This window comes from Crinia signifera, chromosome 5 (assembly GCF_055691185.1).
Source record: "Crinia signifera chromosome 5, ASM5569118v1, whole genome shotgun sequence".
NCBI classification, from domain to species: Eukaryota; Metazoa; Chordata; class Amphibia; order Anura; family Myobatrachidae; genus Crinia; species Crinia signifera.
In genome coordinates this window covers 191,534,181-191,550,583 of record NC_139221.1, presented here as the reverse complement: position 1 = coordinate 191,550,583, position 16,403 = coordinate 191,534,181, and the positions used below count along the sequence as shown (strand labels likewise).

At 45.5% G+C, this 16,403-nt stretch overlaps 1 protein-coding gene across 2 annotated transcripts in view; it reads right to left on the bottom strand.

Annotated features, from left to right (window-relative positions):
* Positions 1–16,403, bottom strand: part of RECK (reversion inducing cysteine rich protein with kazal motifs) — a 531,495-nt gene that overhangs the window by 365,719 nt on the left and 149,373 nt on the right. For both annotated transcript variants that reach the window (XM_083188355.1, XM_083188354.1), the window contains exon 4: positions 13,548–13,584. In XM_083188355.1, the coding sequence (XP_083044481.1) occupies positions 13,548–13,584 (37 nt within the window). The remainder of the gene's footprint in view (positions 1–13,547; positions 13,585–16,403) is intronic.

Here is a 16,403-nt window from a genome sequence, read left to right as displayed (position 1 = left end):
AACCTTTTTAATGTTGCATAAATGTTCACCAAGTCTGACTGTCAATTGTCTTGAAGTACGTCCAATATAGAATTTTTTGCAGCTGCAACTGATGGTATAGACAACAGTTTCATGGTTTTATTGTTAATGTTGATTTGCACAATCTTTGTGGTTTTATTTCCTTGTGTTTGTTTTTACACCCTTGACACAACAGGAATTTGTAAAAGCCTTTGGACTTGAATTCCAACAATTTTTTGTTTGAAGGTAGAGTGCTTTATAATAATTTATTTTTGATATTCAAAGCTTTCCTATATATACACTTTGGTATTATGTAATCAATTGGATCCTTTTTTTAAAATACCCTTTATCCCTCAAGATTTTTTATACATTATTATGTCTGATATTGAAATGGGTCACAAAGGTCCAATCAAACTTGTTTTTATTCTGCTGTGGGATTTTTTCCTTTGTTTCAAAATAACTAGCTCTGTCAGATTCCATTATGGTTTATAGAAATTGGTTATTTCTACTGTCATTATAACCACAATTCTTGAATTTGGTGCACTTTCTCCAGCATTTTTGACTGTGAGCCCCCTATGGCATAAATTGATACTCCTTCCTACTTATATGGTGATGGAAAATAAAGAAACCTTTGTGTCTTTTCCCACTTATTTATCTGTGAGTGTGGGTGTGCCCCTAAGGACTCAGATTTGAAAATACCTTGAAAAGCATCAATTAATGCTTGATTGAGAGTCTGGGAACTCAAGACAACAAGTTCTTCTGAATTAATTTTCCACTTTTGTATTTCACCACACTATTGTCTATATAGAATGGTGAAGGTCCTCCAAGCAACAACCTTTCCAACACCTGGGGACCTTTATTTAATGCTTATGTTTTAGAACATACTACACCTTTTTCGTTCTTATGTTATGTTCCACGAACAATGTCTTGAACAAAGCATAAAAAAATTGTCTATCACTTGACCCCTGTGAACACTTCATATTCAGGGAAGTAATCTCACATTAGCATTTATTTTGGTATATCAATTCCCACCCTTTTCCGTGTATTGTGTATGAAGTAAGGTGAGTGCTTCAAGTGATTATACAATCCTTTGCTGCTTTCAAGCACCTGTAGTAAAAAATTCTTCAGATGAGGATGCTAAATGTAATAACCTGCTTAAGATGATGATACAGATGGCGTAGAGTGGGTGCAAGTTGGAGTTACCTTTCTGATAGATCAACCTACTTGCCTTTTTTTTTTTCTATTTGTGGGCAAATAGGACTCAAGGGTAATTATGCCACTATATAAAGCATTGGTGAGACCTCACCTAGAGTACGGAGTACAGTTCTGGGCCCCACACTATAAAAAGGACATCATAGAATTAGAAAAAGTCCAAAGGCGAGCAACAAAGCTTATTAGGGGAATGGAGAATTTAAGCTACGGGGAGAGATTAAGCAATTTGGGACTATTTACATTAGAAAAGAGACGTTTAAGGGGGGACATGCTCAACATGTACAAGTATATCAAGGGCCAATATAAGGAACTGTCACACACCCTATTTTCTACTAGAAAGGAATCTAGGACGCGAGGGCATGAGTATAGATTAGAAGAAAAAAGATTTCATTCAGCTAGTAGAAAGAATTTCTTTACGGTCAGAACAGTCAAACTCTGGAACTCTCTTCCCAGAGAGGTGGTAACGGCTGGCTCATTAAATGCGTTCAAGGCAAAGTTGGACAAACATTTACTGGAGAAAAACATCCATGGGTACAAATAAGAAATATAATTTGTCTGTAAAATACCAGAACCTACCAAATCAGCAATGGATATCTATACCAGGTTGAACTAGATGGACGCAAGTCTTTTTTCAGCCTTACCTACTATGTAACTATGTAACTTCCACCTCAGACAACATCCCAACAGGAAAGCAAGAGTTCTTCCACCAAACACAGTAAATGACAACCAGGGAATCATGCACAGGAATATAGCATTTAAAAGACGTCAGGTGAGATGGGGCAAGAAGATGGCTGAAATAAATTAGACCATTATTACGGAATACTGCACATACAGATCTCCAATGGTGGGGATGCTGGTGGTCAGAATATTGATACCGGCATCCTGATGCAGGGAATCCCAACAGGGTTTCTGTAAGTACTGAATACCAATTTTTCCATTGCCCCCTAACCCTTTCTACCAACAGCCTAAACCTAACCCTCCTTTATTATAGCCTAACCCTCCCCACTAGTGCCTAACACTTACCTTCCTGCCCTCACAGCCTAATGCTAACTCCCTTCTAAATGCCTAATCCTCCCTCCCTGCAACCTAACTCTAACCTTCCCACTGTTATGGTTTCAGGTGTACACCCACAGCCGGGACTGCTGTTTAGGACAGCCACGACGGGATCCTACTCTGTTGACCCCCTGAATTGGGTAACGCTCCTGCAGGAACTAGGCTTTGCCTGTAGCCACCACATTTGAAAGGGCGAGTTAGGCCCGCCCCTGCTCCGGTGAAGCCAGGTGTTACGTATGGACAAAGAGCCGGGACCCCCTTCAGGGTGCAGCCAAAAGGATAATCTAACTACAAAGCCTGACTGGGACTTAAAGAAAAAAGGCAGCTTGCCGTAACTATCTATCACAACTAAAAGCACCAGCGACCTAGTCGCCCACCAACTGCGACCACGTTGCATACACAATAAGAAATACACCACACCAAAAAGCACACAATGAACGATACGCACGAACACTAAACACAGATAAATTCTTACTGAGACCACCCAGTCCGGGAAAACTGAGAACACAGCAAATGCTGAGGAGAATCCCCCTTGAGTTCCTCAGTGGGGCTGAAATAACAAGGCCCAGGAGGGCACCAAGCCAAGAATAAGGAACCAGGTCCCCAACTGGGGAACTTACAGTACCAGGAACGGACCGCCGACCAACCGATGCACCCCGGGAGCATACCAGCAGCAGACTAGCACAGATGAAGATGGCTGAGATCAGGCAGGTGGACTGCACTGGAACAGAAGCTGAAGCTGCCAGACAGGATTCTGTAACTGAGTGAAAGCAGGCTGGAACTGCCAAAGGCCAGGAAGGCTGCACTGGGCTAAGTGCAGGGAGAAATAGTCAATTGTCAGCAAACAGCTGGTGAACTCCAACAGAGCAGTACCAGACAGGTGGCCAGCTGTGGATCGGGAATAGCAGCTACTTGCACAGGAAACAGGAAGAAGGAAGCTGGAAGCTATAACTGGCAGAGTATTGCAGGAGAGCCTGCCCAATGAAGGGCTCAAGTGATTAATTACACCTGGTAGAGATCCAGGCAGCTCCCAAGCTGTACTTAACAAGCTCATTACCTCGCAGACTTGTGAATGAATTAAGCTCACAAAATATTGAGCTACCACTGGAGGCCACCAGTGAGTCAAATGCCAAACACAAACTGAACAGAACACAAAATTGAACTGAACCATAAATCCTGGTTCCTAACAGTACCCCCCCTTGAGGAGGGGTCAACAGACCCCAATATCCAGATTTACCAAAAAGTATATGCGCCTGGACATTGGTAGAAGGGCAACAATACAACACCGGACAAACAGACACAAGCTGTGACAACAGCTTGTGACAGTGCCCCCCCCACCTGACTGTGACCACAGGGCACAAAACACAAGAAATAAAGGTGATAATCCGGGTAAAAGGGGCAGATCAATGCTTATATTTCTTTTTCTTTATCTTCACCTGATGACGTCTAGGGGTGCTAGGACAGATCAGAATCTCCTGCTCGGGAAAAAATCCTTTCTAAAAAAAAGGACCTGGGATGAATGGTATTTCATTACCCTCACTATCATCACTGGTATCCGAATCTGGATTCAATGCTAAAACCGGTCTCCTGTCCCTAAGGGCTACCAGATCAGAATCAGAGTTGGAGTCCCGATCTGAGGAGATCATGAGAGTTTTTTTTAACGGATGGAATCCAAGAAAGGGTAGAATGACTTAATTGTCCCCAGGCAGAATTTTTATCGGATTCCCCAGACTCAGAATTCCAGTTACCAGATGTGTCCAAATTTTTTTGGGCAGGAGTCAGTGAGGCAAAACCAATAGCTAAAATCCTGGATTCCGGATCAAGCGATGAGGCAGAAGAAGAATGAACAAACAGAGACTGCGCGTCTTCAGAAGCCAGGTCCCTAAGCCCCTGGCTTATGCTGGGCACCACGTTTCCAGGAGCTGGAGAAACAAAACCCCTCTTTCTGGGACCAAATTTCCTAATAACCGCATCACAGAAAGAAGATAGATCTCGAAGACAAGGGTCACCAGAATTCATCCGCTCGTAAGCCCATTTAAGAGGTCTACCCTTGAAGGCAGAAATGAGGAGGTCAACAATATTAGCCCAAGTGACCCCTGAAGATGGTCCTGACTCTAAAAGGGCAGCATAGTGATTAACCAGGGAAATAAAATGGGCTAGATCTCCTTCAAATATTACAGACGTGGAGACATCCACCTCTGGGACCTCTGGACTGGAACTCTTAGCGAGAACAATATCATCGGAGACTGCAACTCCTGAAGCCTCCCTAGAAGCTGACAAGACAGAAACCCCCACTGGGCTTATGGCCTTTGAAAGCCTTGCTGAGGCTGTGGCTTTTGGGACATCAGCCAAGGATGTGGCCACCCGTTCCGGGGACACAGCTTCTAAGATACCTCTTGGGGCAAGATGGACTGAGCCCCTCTCTGGGACCGGACAGGCAGAGTCCCCCTCTGGGACCGGACAGGCAGAGTCCACCTTTGGGACCGGACAGGCAGAGTCCCCCTCTGGGACCGGACAGACTTGACCCCCTTCTGGGGCGACACAGACTTGACCCCCTTCTGGGGCGACACAGACTTGACCCCCTTCTGAGGCGATACAGACTTGACCCCCTTCTGAGGCGAAACAGACTTGACCCCCTTCTGGGGCGAAACAGACTTGACCCCCTTCTGGGGTGAAACAGACTTGACCCACTTCTGGGGTGAAATAGGCCTTTGGGCCCCTACTCGGGGCTGCGGCCTTTGGGCCCCCACTTGGAGCTGTGGCCTTTGGGCCGCTTGGCTGACCCCCGGCATCGGAGTCGCTCAGCAGGCCCCTGGCACAAGAATCGCTCGGCGGGCCCCCAGCACCAGACTCGCTCAGCGGGCCCCCGGCACCAGACTCGCTCTGCGGGCTCCTGGCACCAGACTCGCTTGGCGGGCCCCCGGCACCAGACTCTCTCACAGGGACCAAGAGACTGGGCACCAATCTGGAACCCCCAACATCGGAGGCAGTTCCTGGACTGTCAACATCGGAGGCAACTCCGGGACCCTCAACATCGGGGACGATGTTACTAAAAATCCCTTCTAAAACTGTCACTTGGGATTTCCCTTTGGGGTTATGCCCCTTGAGGCCCCTTCAGAAGTAACGGCTTCTGAGACCCCCCTCTGGGGTTAGCAACTCCAATTTAGAAAGAACACGGATCTCCCTGTCTGGGAGATTAGCATCTAATGTCTTCCTGCCAGAAATCTTAGTGGATGGGTAAAACATCCTCTTCTGGTTCCATAAACCACAATTGGGCGCCCTAATCTTAGGACCCCAGTTATAGGTCGGAGTGCTATATATGGGTGGTTTAAGGTCAAGCTCTACAGCCACCGTGGAGACAGGTACTGATCTTACAACCTGGCTCAATTTGGATGGAGTAGAAAACTTTTTACTACCACCAGACTTGCGCAATTCACACACCTGGAGATAGTGGCCTGAACCCCTACAATAAAGACACAGATTTAAGTTTTAACACCGTCTGCGCTCCTCCTGTAAGAGCCTTGGCCGAACAAAACTTCTATGCCTCTTCTGAACCTCCTGGTCTGAAGACTTGCTGGCTGACACTTCTTTAGCCAGGGTCTCATTCTTTTTAGAAGCAGATAGGACCCCAATAACCTCAGAGAGGTCCAGGAAAATTTTGGTTAAGAGGTTTTGTAATTGCAGGAGTGACTGCTGCAACACCTCAATCCGCTCAGGCTTCAAGGCCAAAACAGCTGTATTTAAGGCAATTGAAAAGGCTTGCAAGGCCTGCATAATTAAGCACAGCAATGAAACAAACTAACATACAGACCAGACCACCTGGGCAAGCTGAACAAACAAAAAATCTTAATATGGATAAATCTATAGGTCCAGTAATCAAGTGCAACACCCAAAACACAAAGAAATAAAATTTTGTATATGCATGTATCCCCTATGACTACTGTGAATGCATGCAGATACTGGTATGGCCAGTGATGATGTTATGGTTTCAGGTGTACACCCACAGCCGGGACTGCTGTTTAGGACAGCCACGGCGGAATCCTACTCTAACTCTGTGGACCCCCTTAATTGGGTAACCGGGCTCCTGCAGGAACTAGGCTTCGCCTGTAGCCGCCACGTTTGGAATAGCGAGTTAGGCCCGCCCTAACTCCGGTGAAGCCAGGTGTTATGTATGGACAAAGAGCCGGGACCCCCTTCAGGGTGCAGCCAAAAGGATAATCTAACTACAAAGCCTGACTGGGACTTAAAGAAAAAAGGCAGCTTGCCGTAACTATCTAACACAACTAAAAGCGCCAGCGACCTAGTCGCCCACCAACTGCGACCACGTCGCATACACAATAAGAAATGCACCACACCAAAAAGCACACAACAAACGATACGCACGAACATTAAACACAGATAAATTCCTACTGAGACCACCCAGTCCGGGAAAACTGAGAACACAGCAACTGCTGAGGAGAATCCCCCCTGAGTTCCTCAGTGGGACTGAAATAACAAGGCCCAGGAGGGCACCAAGCCAAGAATAAGGAACCAGGTCCCCAACCGGGGAACTTACAGTACCAGGAACGGACCGCTGACCAACAGATGCACCCCGGGAGCGTAACAGCAGCAGACAAGCACAGAGGAAGATGGCTGAGATCAGGCAGGTGGACAGCACTGGAGCAGAAGCTGAAGCTGCCAGACAGGATTCTGTAACTGAGTGAAAGCAGGCTGGAACGGCCAACTGCCACTGGGCTAAGTGCAGGGAGAAATGGACAATTATCAGCAAACGGCTGGTGAACTCCAACAGAGCAGTACCCAGACAGGTGGCCAGCTGTGGATCGGGAATAGCAGCTACTTGCACAGGAAACAGGAAGAAGGAAGCTGGAAGCTATCACTGGCAGAGTATTGCAGGAGAGCCTGCTCTATGAAGGGCTCAAGTGATTAATTACACCTGGTAGAGATCCAGGCAGCTCCCAAGCTGTACTTAATGAGCTCATTACCTGCAAGACAGAGGGGGTTTGCAGGTGCACTGTGCAATCATTACTGCTAACATGTATTCCTTTTATAATTCATTTATGAGGATGTTAGCATACATTTGGCCAAATATATCTACCTGCTCACCACGTTAAGGTCTCCTCATTAGAGCAGGTCCCTAGCACTATGTAGTTCATGTCTGGGGCGCAGGGCACCCCCAAGCCAGTCCAGCAAAACCACCCTGCGCCCCAGGCATGAACTCCATAGCAGTAATGATTGCACAGTGCACCTGCAAACCCCCTCTGTCTTGCATATAGCTACAAATCTCAGCAAGGTAGCACCTCTCATTACAGGGTGTGCAGTCTAGGGCCCCCCTCTTTCCACGACCTCATTACCTCGCAGACTTGTGAGTGAATTTCAGCTCACAGAATATTGATGGCACAGACCTACCACTGGAGGCCACCAGTGAGTCAAATGCCAAACACAAACTGAACAGAACACAAAACTGAACTGAACCATAAATCCTGGTTCCTAACACCCACCCATTCAGCCTGATCCAAAGTCCCCTGATAGTGCCTTTACCTAACCATGCCCCTTCCCGATCAGGATATCGACAAATGGGATTCTGTGGCAGTGGTATCCTCATGGCAGTGGTATCCTCATCAATAGCGGTATTATGGTGCTAGTCATCTGCATACTAACAGCATCCCCATTTTTACATGTCTTGTTATCCTTTATTTATATAGCAGGGCTTCACAGCAGGAATTGGTGCCATCAAAGTTGGTTTGAGTAAGAAAAGGAAAAGAGTATGAGGGAAGAGGGCCCTTCTCATGAGAGCTAGGGGAGACAGACAGGGGTGACACAGGTAGACAGTGATTTGGCTGGGTTTGGTGAAAGAGTGGGTCTGGAGAACCAGGTTGAAGTTTTGTAGAGGTTGAGTCTGAGAGGGAGAGGTAGGGAATTCCAGAGAAAGGGAGCAGCACATGAAAAATCTTGGAGGTAGGCATTAGCAGAGCAAACATGACAGTTGGGAGTGTAAAGGAAGATAAGATCAGACATGCAAATGGGATAGCAGTGGGTGAGGGATTTGTAAGTTAGTGTAAGAACCTTGCATTGGATTCTGAAAAGAAAGGAAAGCCAGCAAAGCTTGTAGGAGAAGGGAGATGGATATAGTGAATTTGCTAAGAAAGGTAAACCAGACTGCATCATTGAGGATAGATTGGAGTGGACAGAGGATTTTTTGGTACTTGTTTCCTAGCACAGCCACAATCTTATGGATCGTGTACCTTTAAGTTAAGGTACACGATCCATACGATGGACCCGATTTCCTTTGAAATCAGGTCCATTTTGCCGGCTAGGACACAATATCGGGGGCATCGCGTCGGTCGGGACCATTAACATTGGTCCCGACGCGACCGACGCGATGCCCCCGATATTTCCATAGGCTTCAATGTAAAAAAATATTTTAACATTGAAATCGTGTCGGGAAAGGTAAAATATCGGGGGCATCGCGTCGGTCGGGACCATTAACATTGGTCCCGACGCGATGCCCCCGATTTTTCCATAGGCTTCAATGTTAAAATATTTTTTAACATTGAAATCGTGAGAAAATGTGAAAAAATGTGAAATGGGCCAATATGACCCATTTCACATTATAGATGTCCCCGTCGTCACCCCACGATAGACGCCAACCGGAAGCGTGGCGAGCGCAGCGAGCCCGCGAGGGGCGGCGTTGCGCGTCCTCCGACCTTTTCATTCCCCTACTATCCATGTCAGCGTGGAGTTGAGAATAGAATAGTGTGGCGAGCGCAGCGAGCCCGAAGCATGGCGAGCGCAGCGAGCCCCGCGAGGGGACGCGTATAACTTCACAGGTATATGCGTCCGCTCGCCACGCTTCGGGCTCGGTGGCTCGCTGCGCTCGCCACACTATTCTATTCTCAACTCCACGCCGACGTGGATAGTAGGGGAATGAAAAGGTCGGAGGACGCGCACCGCCGCCCCTCGCGGGCTCGCTGAGCTCGCCACGCTTCGGGTTGGCGTCTATCGTGGGGTGGGGTGTACGCCGTTAAATTTGGGGGGGTTGGGAATATTTTACATTGAATCCAATGTAAAATCGGGTCGAAAATCGGTCGGTCGCGTCGATCGCATCGCATGCGACCAAATCGCATGCGATGCGATCGACCCGATTTTTCCGACACGACCACCCCGATGTAAATCGGTGTGGCCGTGCTAGGAAACAAGTACCGATTTTTTTAAGGATGCCAGATAGAAGTAGATTACAGCGGGCCAGTCACAAGATGACCAGTGAGTTTATAATGGTTTTAGAAAGGGTCTGATCCTGGAAATAATTTTAAGATGAAAATGGCAGGTTTGTGAGAGGTGCTGAATGTGTAGTTTGAAGTGGAGGGGGGGTCAAGGATTACTCCAAGGCAGCGAAATTGGGGACATGTTACGTTTAAGTAAACACTGTGACATCCAAGAAGTGATAGCGGAGATACTGTTGGAGAAATGATTGTGGAGAGTGGGTAAGAAGCCAGGGAAGAAAAGGTCAATTTGTGAATCATTACCATAGAGATGAAATTGAAAGTCAAAAGAGTTAATAAGTTCACCTAAAGAGTATAGAGAGAAAAAAGGAGAGGACCAAGAACATAACCTTGTGGGGGCACCTCAAATTAGTGGAAGTGGGGTGGAGGTGGAGTCATGAGAGGAGATAGAGAAGGACTGGTAAGAGAGGTAGGATAGCAATCAGGAGAGGAAAATATCCAAGAGACCAAGGGAGTGAAGTATTTACAGCTTTATTGTGGAGGAAGCAAGGGGAAGAGAGGAAGAAGGGAACAAGCAGGAGTTAAAGTGAGGGGGAACAGGGTGGAACTGAGTTCCACCACTTCTAATGGTAGGGTGAAGTGAGTTCCACCTCTTCCACAGCACTGAACAGTAATTCCAAAAGAAAAGCCGGTAGTGAAGAAGAGCCACTAAGAGGAGCAGGCTCTGTGCTTGCTGAAGACAGAGTGAGAGGAAGCTGGAGGGATTCAGAGGTGGGGAAGCTGCTGGAGGGACACAGGGCATGTATCTGCTGAGGGTCATGGACAGTGAGCTACTGGAGTGACAGAGACAGATGTGTATAAGCAGCACATCTGTGGACATTATGTGTATAAGGGGCACTACTGTGTGATTTAATATGAATCAAGGGCGCTATATGTGGTGTATATACTGTGTAACTATTGTGTGACCACACCCTTTCCTTGTGGGACCATTATCCCATTATGGGAGGTAGGGCACAAATTCCCTGGCAGTAGTCTAGGCTCTGTTTAATGGGGGGGGGGGGGGAGGTGTTAGGGAAAAGGAGTTCCATTACCTGTCCAGGACCAGTTTAAGCTCAGGGAACAAGGTATACGAAAGGAATACAAAGGTATAAAAGGTATAAAGAGGTATACAAATACAAATTTTGTCTATGATACTGACTTCGTTTCAGGAACCTTCTGCAACTGTAATAGGTAAAAGACAGATTCTTGAAGAGCAAGAAAAAGAGAATGTCACTTTGTGATGCACCAGGAAGGAGAAAATTTAAAATGTAACCTTTATTTATTATTTTCTAAGACCTCTGGCGAGAATATAAAAAACACAATACATACATTAAACATAGACACATAAAAAAAGGATAAAGATATCCTTGTTTCCGTGGGGTCCCACTTCACAATTTTCTGATGTGTTTAATATTATCACTTTAATGTGTGTTGATGCATTCACTGTTTTCAAATGAGAACTGGTTAACACAGATATTCCCAGTTATCAGTACTTTCTTAATTCTATTAGTTAGCGGTATCACTGTGAGTGCCTACTTTAATTCAAAGATACGCAGATACCGACTGTGTCTGTAGTGTGAGAATAGCCAGCAATTTATGGTCCCACACAACAGATCAGTATTGTCATTAAAGTGGCAGAAACATGCGCTCCCAAATCTCAAGTGGTATGCCCAATAAATTTGTGAGCCTTAGTTGGGGCTGAGCTATGTTTAGTGGCCACTGGTATGTAGGGATAGGACACAGTAAGCGGTGTATGAGGTGCTACTGGTCCGGTCTGCGAGCCGGGACAGCGGAGTTCGCAGCGTGTGATCAGAGACGCTGCGCCCGCTCATCACTCCGGCTAACAAGTAGCACGACCGGCTCTCAGTGCAGTATGCGGTGGGGTCTTAACAAGCCTGTGAGGCTGTCAGCCAGTGTACTCGGCAACAGTCATACGGTGCGCACCGTGCCTCTCTGCTGATCTAAGTGCTTGGATGCACGCCGCTACTGATACCGCTAAAGGAGAGAAGACAGATCAAAATGCATTCATGGGGGAAGAGGGAAGTGGGAGCACACTGCGGAGTGTACGGTCGGTGTACGCTTTGCCAGTGAGCTTCGTCTGGACCACCTGAGTGTTTGCCTGGAAGCCCTTTAAGTACCTGCCTAGTAATGCATATTCATGAGCCTCACTGTCATTGATTCAGTCACCTGGGAGTTAATTGAATGATGGTAAGTGCTGATACCTTTACAGTTGGTCGATGCTTTGGTGCAGAGTGTATATGTCATTAGACTTACACTAGATTCGTTAGAAGAAAGCTGTGCTTTATTTAAGAAAATTTATGTACATCTCTGAATTGTAAAGGATTATATTTGCGCAGCATAATAGTTTGACACTTAGATTCATAGTGTTACTTATATGAAGTTTTACAAACGGGTGCTTGTTCTATCCATAAGTCAAGTAGCAGAGAGCATAGTGATTTTGACGTAATCGTCCTGTGTCGTAATCGGGCACCATGTCGACTTTGAGTTGGCAATGGTAAGTTTTTACATAAAATTCTGCAACAATGGTAGCTGGGATAATGAAATAACTTGATCCTGATATAGGTCACTTGAGGAAGTTTTCAGCTTCATTTATTGCAGTATGAGCTATGAGATATAGTATATTATATATGACAAGGTCTTTATATATTGATGTTCATTGTGCATTCCCCGATAACGTAATGAGAGAGCATCGTACTGTCTTATATACTTGTCCTGTATCTTTTCTGGTCGTAATAGGTAACATACTGTAACACTGGCAAAGAAAAAACAAGATCTGAAATGCCTTTATCTGAATGCTAGGAGATTAATTGGTAAAATAGGGGAACTAGAGACCCTAGTTTTGGAGGAAGATTTTGATTTCATAAGTATTACCGAAACTTGGTGGGACAAATCACATGAGTGGGAGGCTAACATAGAAGATTACAGTCTGTTTAGAAAAAAATAGATTAGGTAGAAGGGGAGGGAGGGTATGTTCATATGTTAAACCATCCATAAAACCATACATAAGGGAAGAGATATACAAGAGCACAATGGAGTCATTAGAATCAGTATGGGTAGAAATCACATGTAATATTAAAGGTGCTCAAAAACTTATAGTAGGAACATGTTATAAACAACCCAACATAAATATGGAGGAAGAAAAAGATCTCTTGCTAGAGGTGGGAAAAGCGGCCAGCTTAGGGGACATTATTATTATGGGTGACTTAAACTACCCAGAAATAAATTTGAAAGATAGATCAAGTAGTACCGCTAAGGGAAATGTTTTATTGGATGCCCTGAATGACCAATATTTGTATCTTCGCTACGCTAAGCGGCCGCGGGAACACTATGCTACTTCTGACAGGGACGCTTGCGGGAACACTACGCTAATTCTGACTGACTACACTAACTAGGCTGGCCGGTGACTGACTACGCTAACTACGCTGGCCGCGGGAACACTACGCTGATTCTGACAGGGACACCACAATTATAACGTAACTGCCGCCGTGAAACTACACAAGTACCATAATATATATTAAAGTTATACATTATTAGTTTTGTCCCCCATATTTTGGGAAACAGGACTGGCCAAGAGCCTGGTACTGTTTTATAGAAATACAAGGGGACCCCAGCCTTTTCCCCCCTGTATTTCAGCAACCAGGACCGCCTCAATGAGCCCGAGGCTGGTTATTGCCGGGGATACACGCCGGATTTTCACATTAATTATTTTTATATATATATATAGCAGAATTGCACAGAACTGATTGATCCGTGTGATGCTGGCAGCTGGTATGTATATTGCTTCCATAAATTCAGCAGCCAAATATGAATGGCTTCACCTATGGAAAATACAAATAAGGAGAATACGTCAGCTTAGAAAATATGCTATATTCTCCATTTTGTATTTTCGGAGGATTATGACTGATCCCAGTCGTACCCCTTTGCTCATAGATCAGCTGTAATCAGGCTTCTTAGTAAATTTCCCTTACAGTAGGGTCAACAAAACTGCATATTCTGTAACCTTACCTGGTAATGATGAATTCATGCAGTTCCAAATTTCTGTCTACAAATAAGAAGTAATTAAGAAAAATTAATATTTTTCAATTAAAAAGTAGCGGCATATTGCTTTTAAGTTAACACACCACTAATTAAACAATTCCTCAGCAACAAACAATTGTTTCCTGATTGTTGACAACAAATGTAAAAGTGTTTCAATTATTGTAAAAAAGATCAGCTCAGTGTCTAATGTAAATTTACAGCATGGATGAGATGCACCAAGCTTAAACAAGTGATAAAGTAGAGTGAAAAACAGCCAACCAACCAGCCCCTAAATGCCACGTTACAGACTGGGTTTGAAAAATGACAGTTAGGAGATGACTGGCTGGTTTTTTATCACTACACTTTATAACTTTTTGGAGCTTGGGGCATCTGGTCAATAGCGAGGACAGTTTAACAGAATACAAAAATTTGATCCAGAATACAAACAATTTAATTTAGAATTAACACACCATGAATTACATTAGAAAAAATCATTAAAAAAAAAAAGTTTTTATTGTTTCTGTGTATATTATGCTATTAGCAATTGTAATATATATATATATATATATATATATATATATATATATATATATATATATATATATATGGAACAGGGGTGCGGCACTCGGGTACATCAAACACAGGAGACGAGGCGTCAGGTGCCTGACGCCTCGTCTCCTGTGTTTGATGTACCCGAGTGCCGCACCCCTGTTCCATATTTCGCTTCTGCTATTGTGAAGGCACCGGGTCAAGTATTTGCCTGTCACGTGGAGTGCCGGACCCAAAGTCTATATATATATATATATATATATATATATATATATATATATATATCGTGTAGCGGACCGGCACTCTCCACAATCGGTTCAACGATGCTGCGTGCCTTTGCCAAAATTGAATATGAAGCAAGGGTCCTCAGGAGGATCAAGCACGTCACTGCAGCAGTTTCTTTGAAAATAAGATGTTTATTAAGCCTCTTAGGCTTAATAAACATCTTATCTTCAAATAAATTGCTGCAATGACGTGCTTGATCCTCCTGAGGACCCTTGCTTCATATATACATATATATACATATATATATATATATATATATATATATATATATATATATATATATAATGTGACAAGGAATCACAGGGATACGGTCACTGGGTCGATAAGCATTAGGTCGACCGCTGAAGGTCAACAGGGACATTAGGTCGGCCCAAGCATTAGGTCGACATGGGGAAGGTTGACAGTCAAAATATCAATATAGGGGTTTTCACTTTTTTGAGCCAACATGTACCGACAGGTGGTATTTCATGCCCTACCATCCACGGGTGTGGTATGACTGCCCGACAGGGGGATCCCGACGGTCAGTATCCCGACTGCCGGGGCTCTGACAGGGGGCGAGTGCAAAGAAGCCCCTGTTACTCTGGATCCCCCCTGTCTAGCGGTCATCCAGAACCCACCATCCATTAGGGCTTGGTGGGGAGAATAAAATAGTATGGCTGAAGCATGGTGAGTGCAGCGAGCCAAGCGAGGGAACGCGGTGTACTTTTTTAGGAACATGTCGACGGTGTCGACATTTGGGACGAAAAAGTGAAAACCCCCATGTCCACCTTTTGACTGTCGAACTTCCCCATGTTGACCTACTGTTTGTGTCGACCCAATGACCCTGTCGACCTAACCCATGTTGACCTCCAGTCATGTTAACCGTCATGCATATCAACCTTCATGTATGTCGACCTAATGTCTGACTATCCAATGATTCATACCCGAATCACATACACTGGATAAGATGAAGTATTTGTCTTTATTTTGTAGCAGGCCAACAACTTACCACGTAATCAACATATGCAAGGATAATTAAAGCATTGCAGCATACAAGTGTCATAGCATAGTACAAACTCTTCAGAAAGCTCCAAAGCTCCCTTTCATAGCCCACACCCCAGCTTATCACTAGGGAAGCTATTCCACCATCAAGAACAATTACCCTCTGCCCTGGAAACCCTTATATCAGAGGAGCACAGGTGCTGTTAATCAGCCCAACCCTTATTACATAATTGTCCCTGCTGCTGCTCTAAAACCTGGACGGGATCCTCCACATCTTCATGTGTAGGTATGCTGTCCCTGCCACACTCCCCCCCCCCCCCCCCCCCCGCTAGCTTCAACCACCCTGGTGAAGCTAACAACTTTTAAGGCAAGCTTTCCACTTTGCCTACCTCTAGTTGTGTCATCTGCACGGGTACATAGCCCTCCACCACATTCCAGAGGTCATCCACCTTGCCCTCTTCCTCCTCCATTAGTTTCACAATAGGGTAGTTTGGAGGATCGGGACCTACAAACTTCCTGGAAATGGAATTTGCATTGTAGTGCTATTTCTCCAGACTTAGGGCCTTATTCTGGTCGGTGCGGACAGAGCCGAATATGCGGGCAGGACCGTGCATCCTAAACCCCGCCTTTCGTTTGGATCGCTCACTCCGTCCGAATGCGGTAAGCCGCTGACCGCACGGAGCACGAGTGGATTTCTCACGGATACACCTCCTCCATCTCTTGGAACCTCCCCCATCATTCGATGGTCGCAGAATGCAGGACCGAGTGGTCCGCCAGCTCCCGCAACCTCAGACCACACGGGCATTTCTCCGTGCAAAAGCAGGGATCTGGGTGGGCAGCTGGCATCCGGCAATGTCATATGTTCGCCCCCTACACGTGCGTCACGGCCGCATTACCACATGTACGCCCAGCGTTTGCATGGGAACGCCCATGAAACGCGGGGTGTAAACATATGGTAATGAGCCCAAACAGCCCTTCACACCCCTCTCCACCCCCTGTTCGGAGTGTTCACATTTCATGCGGAATTTA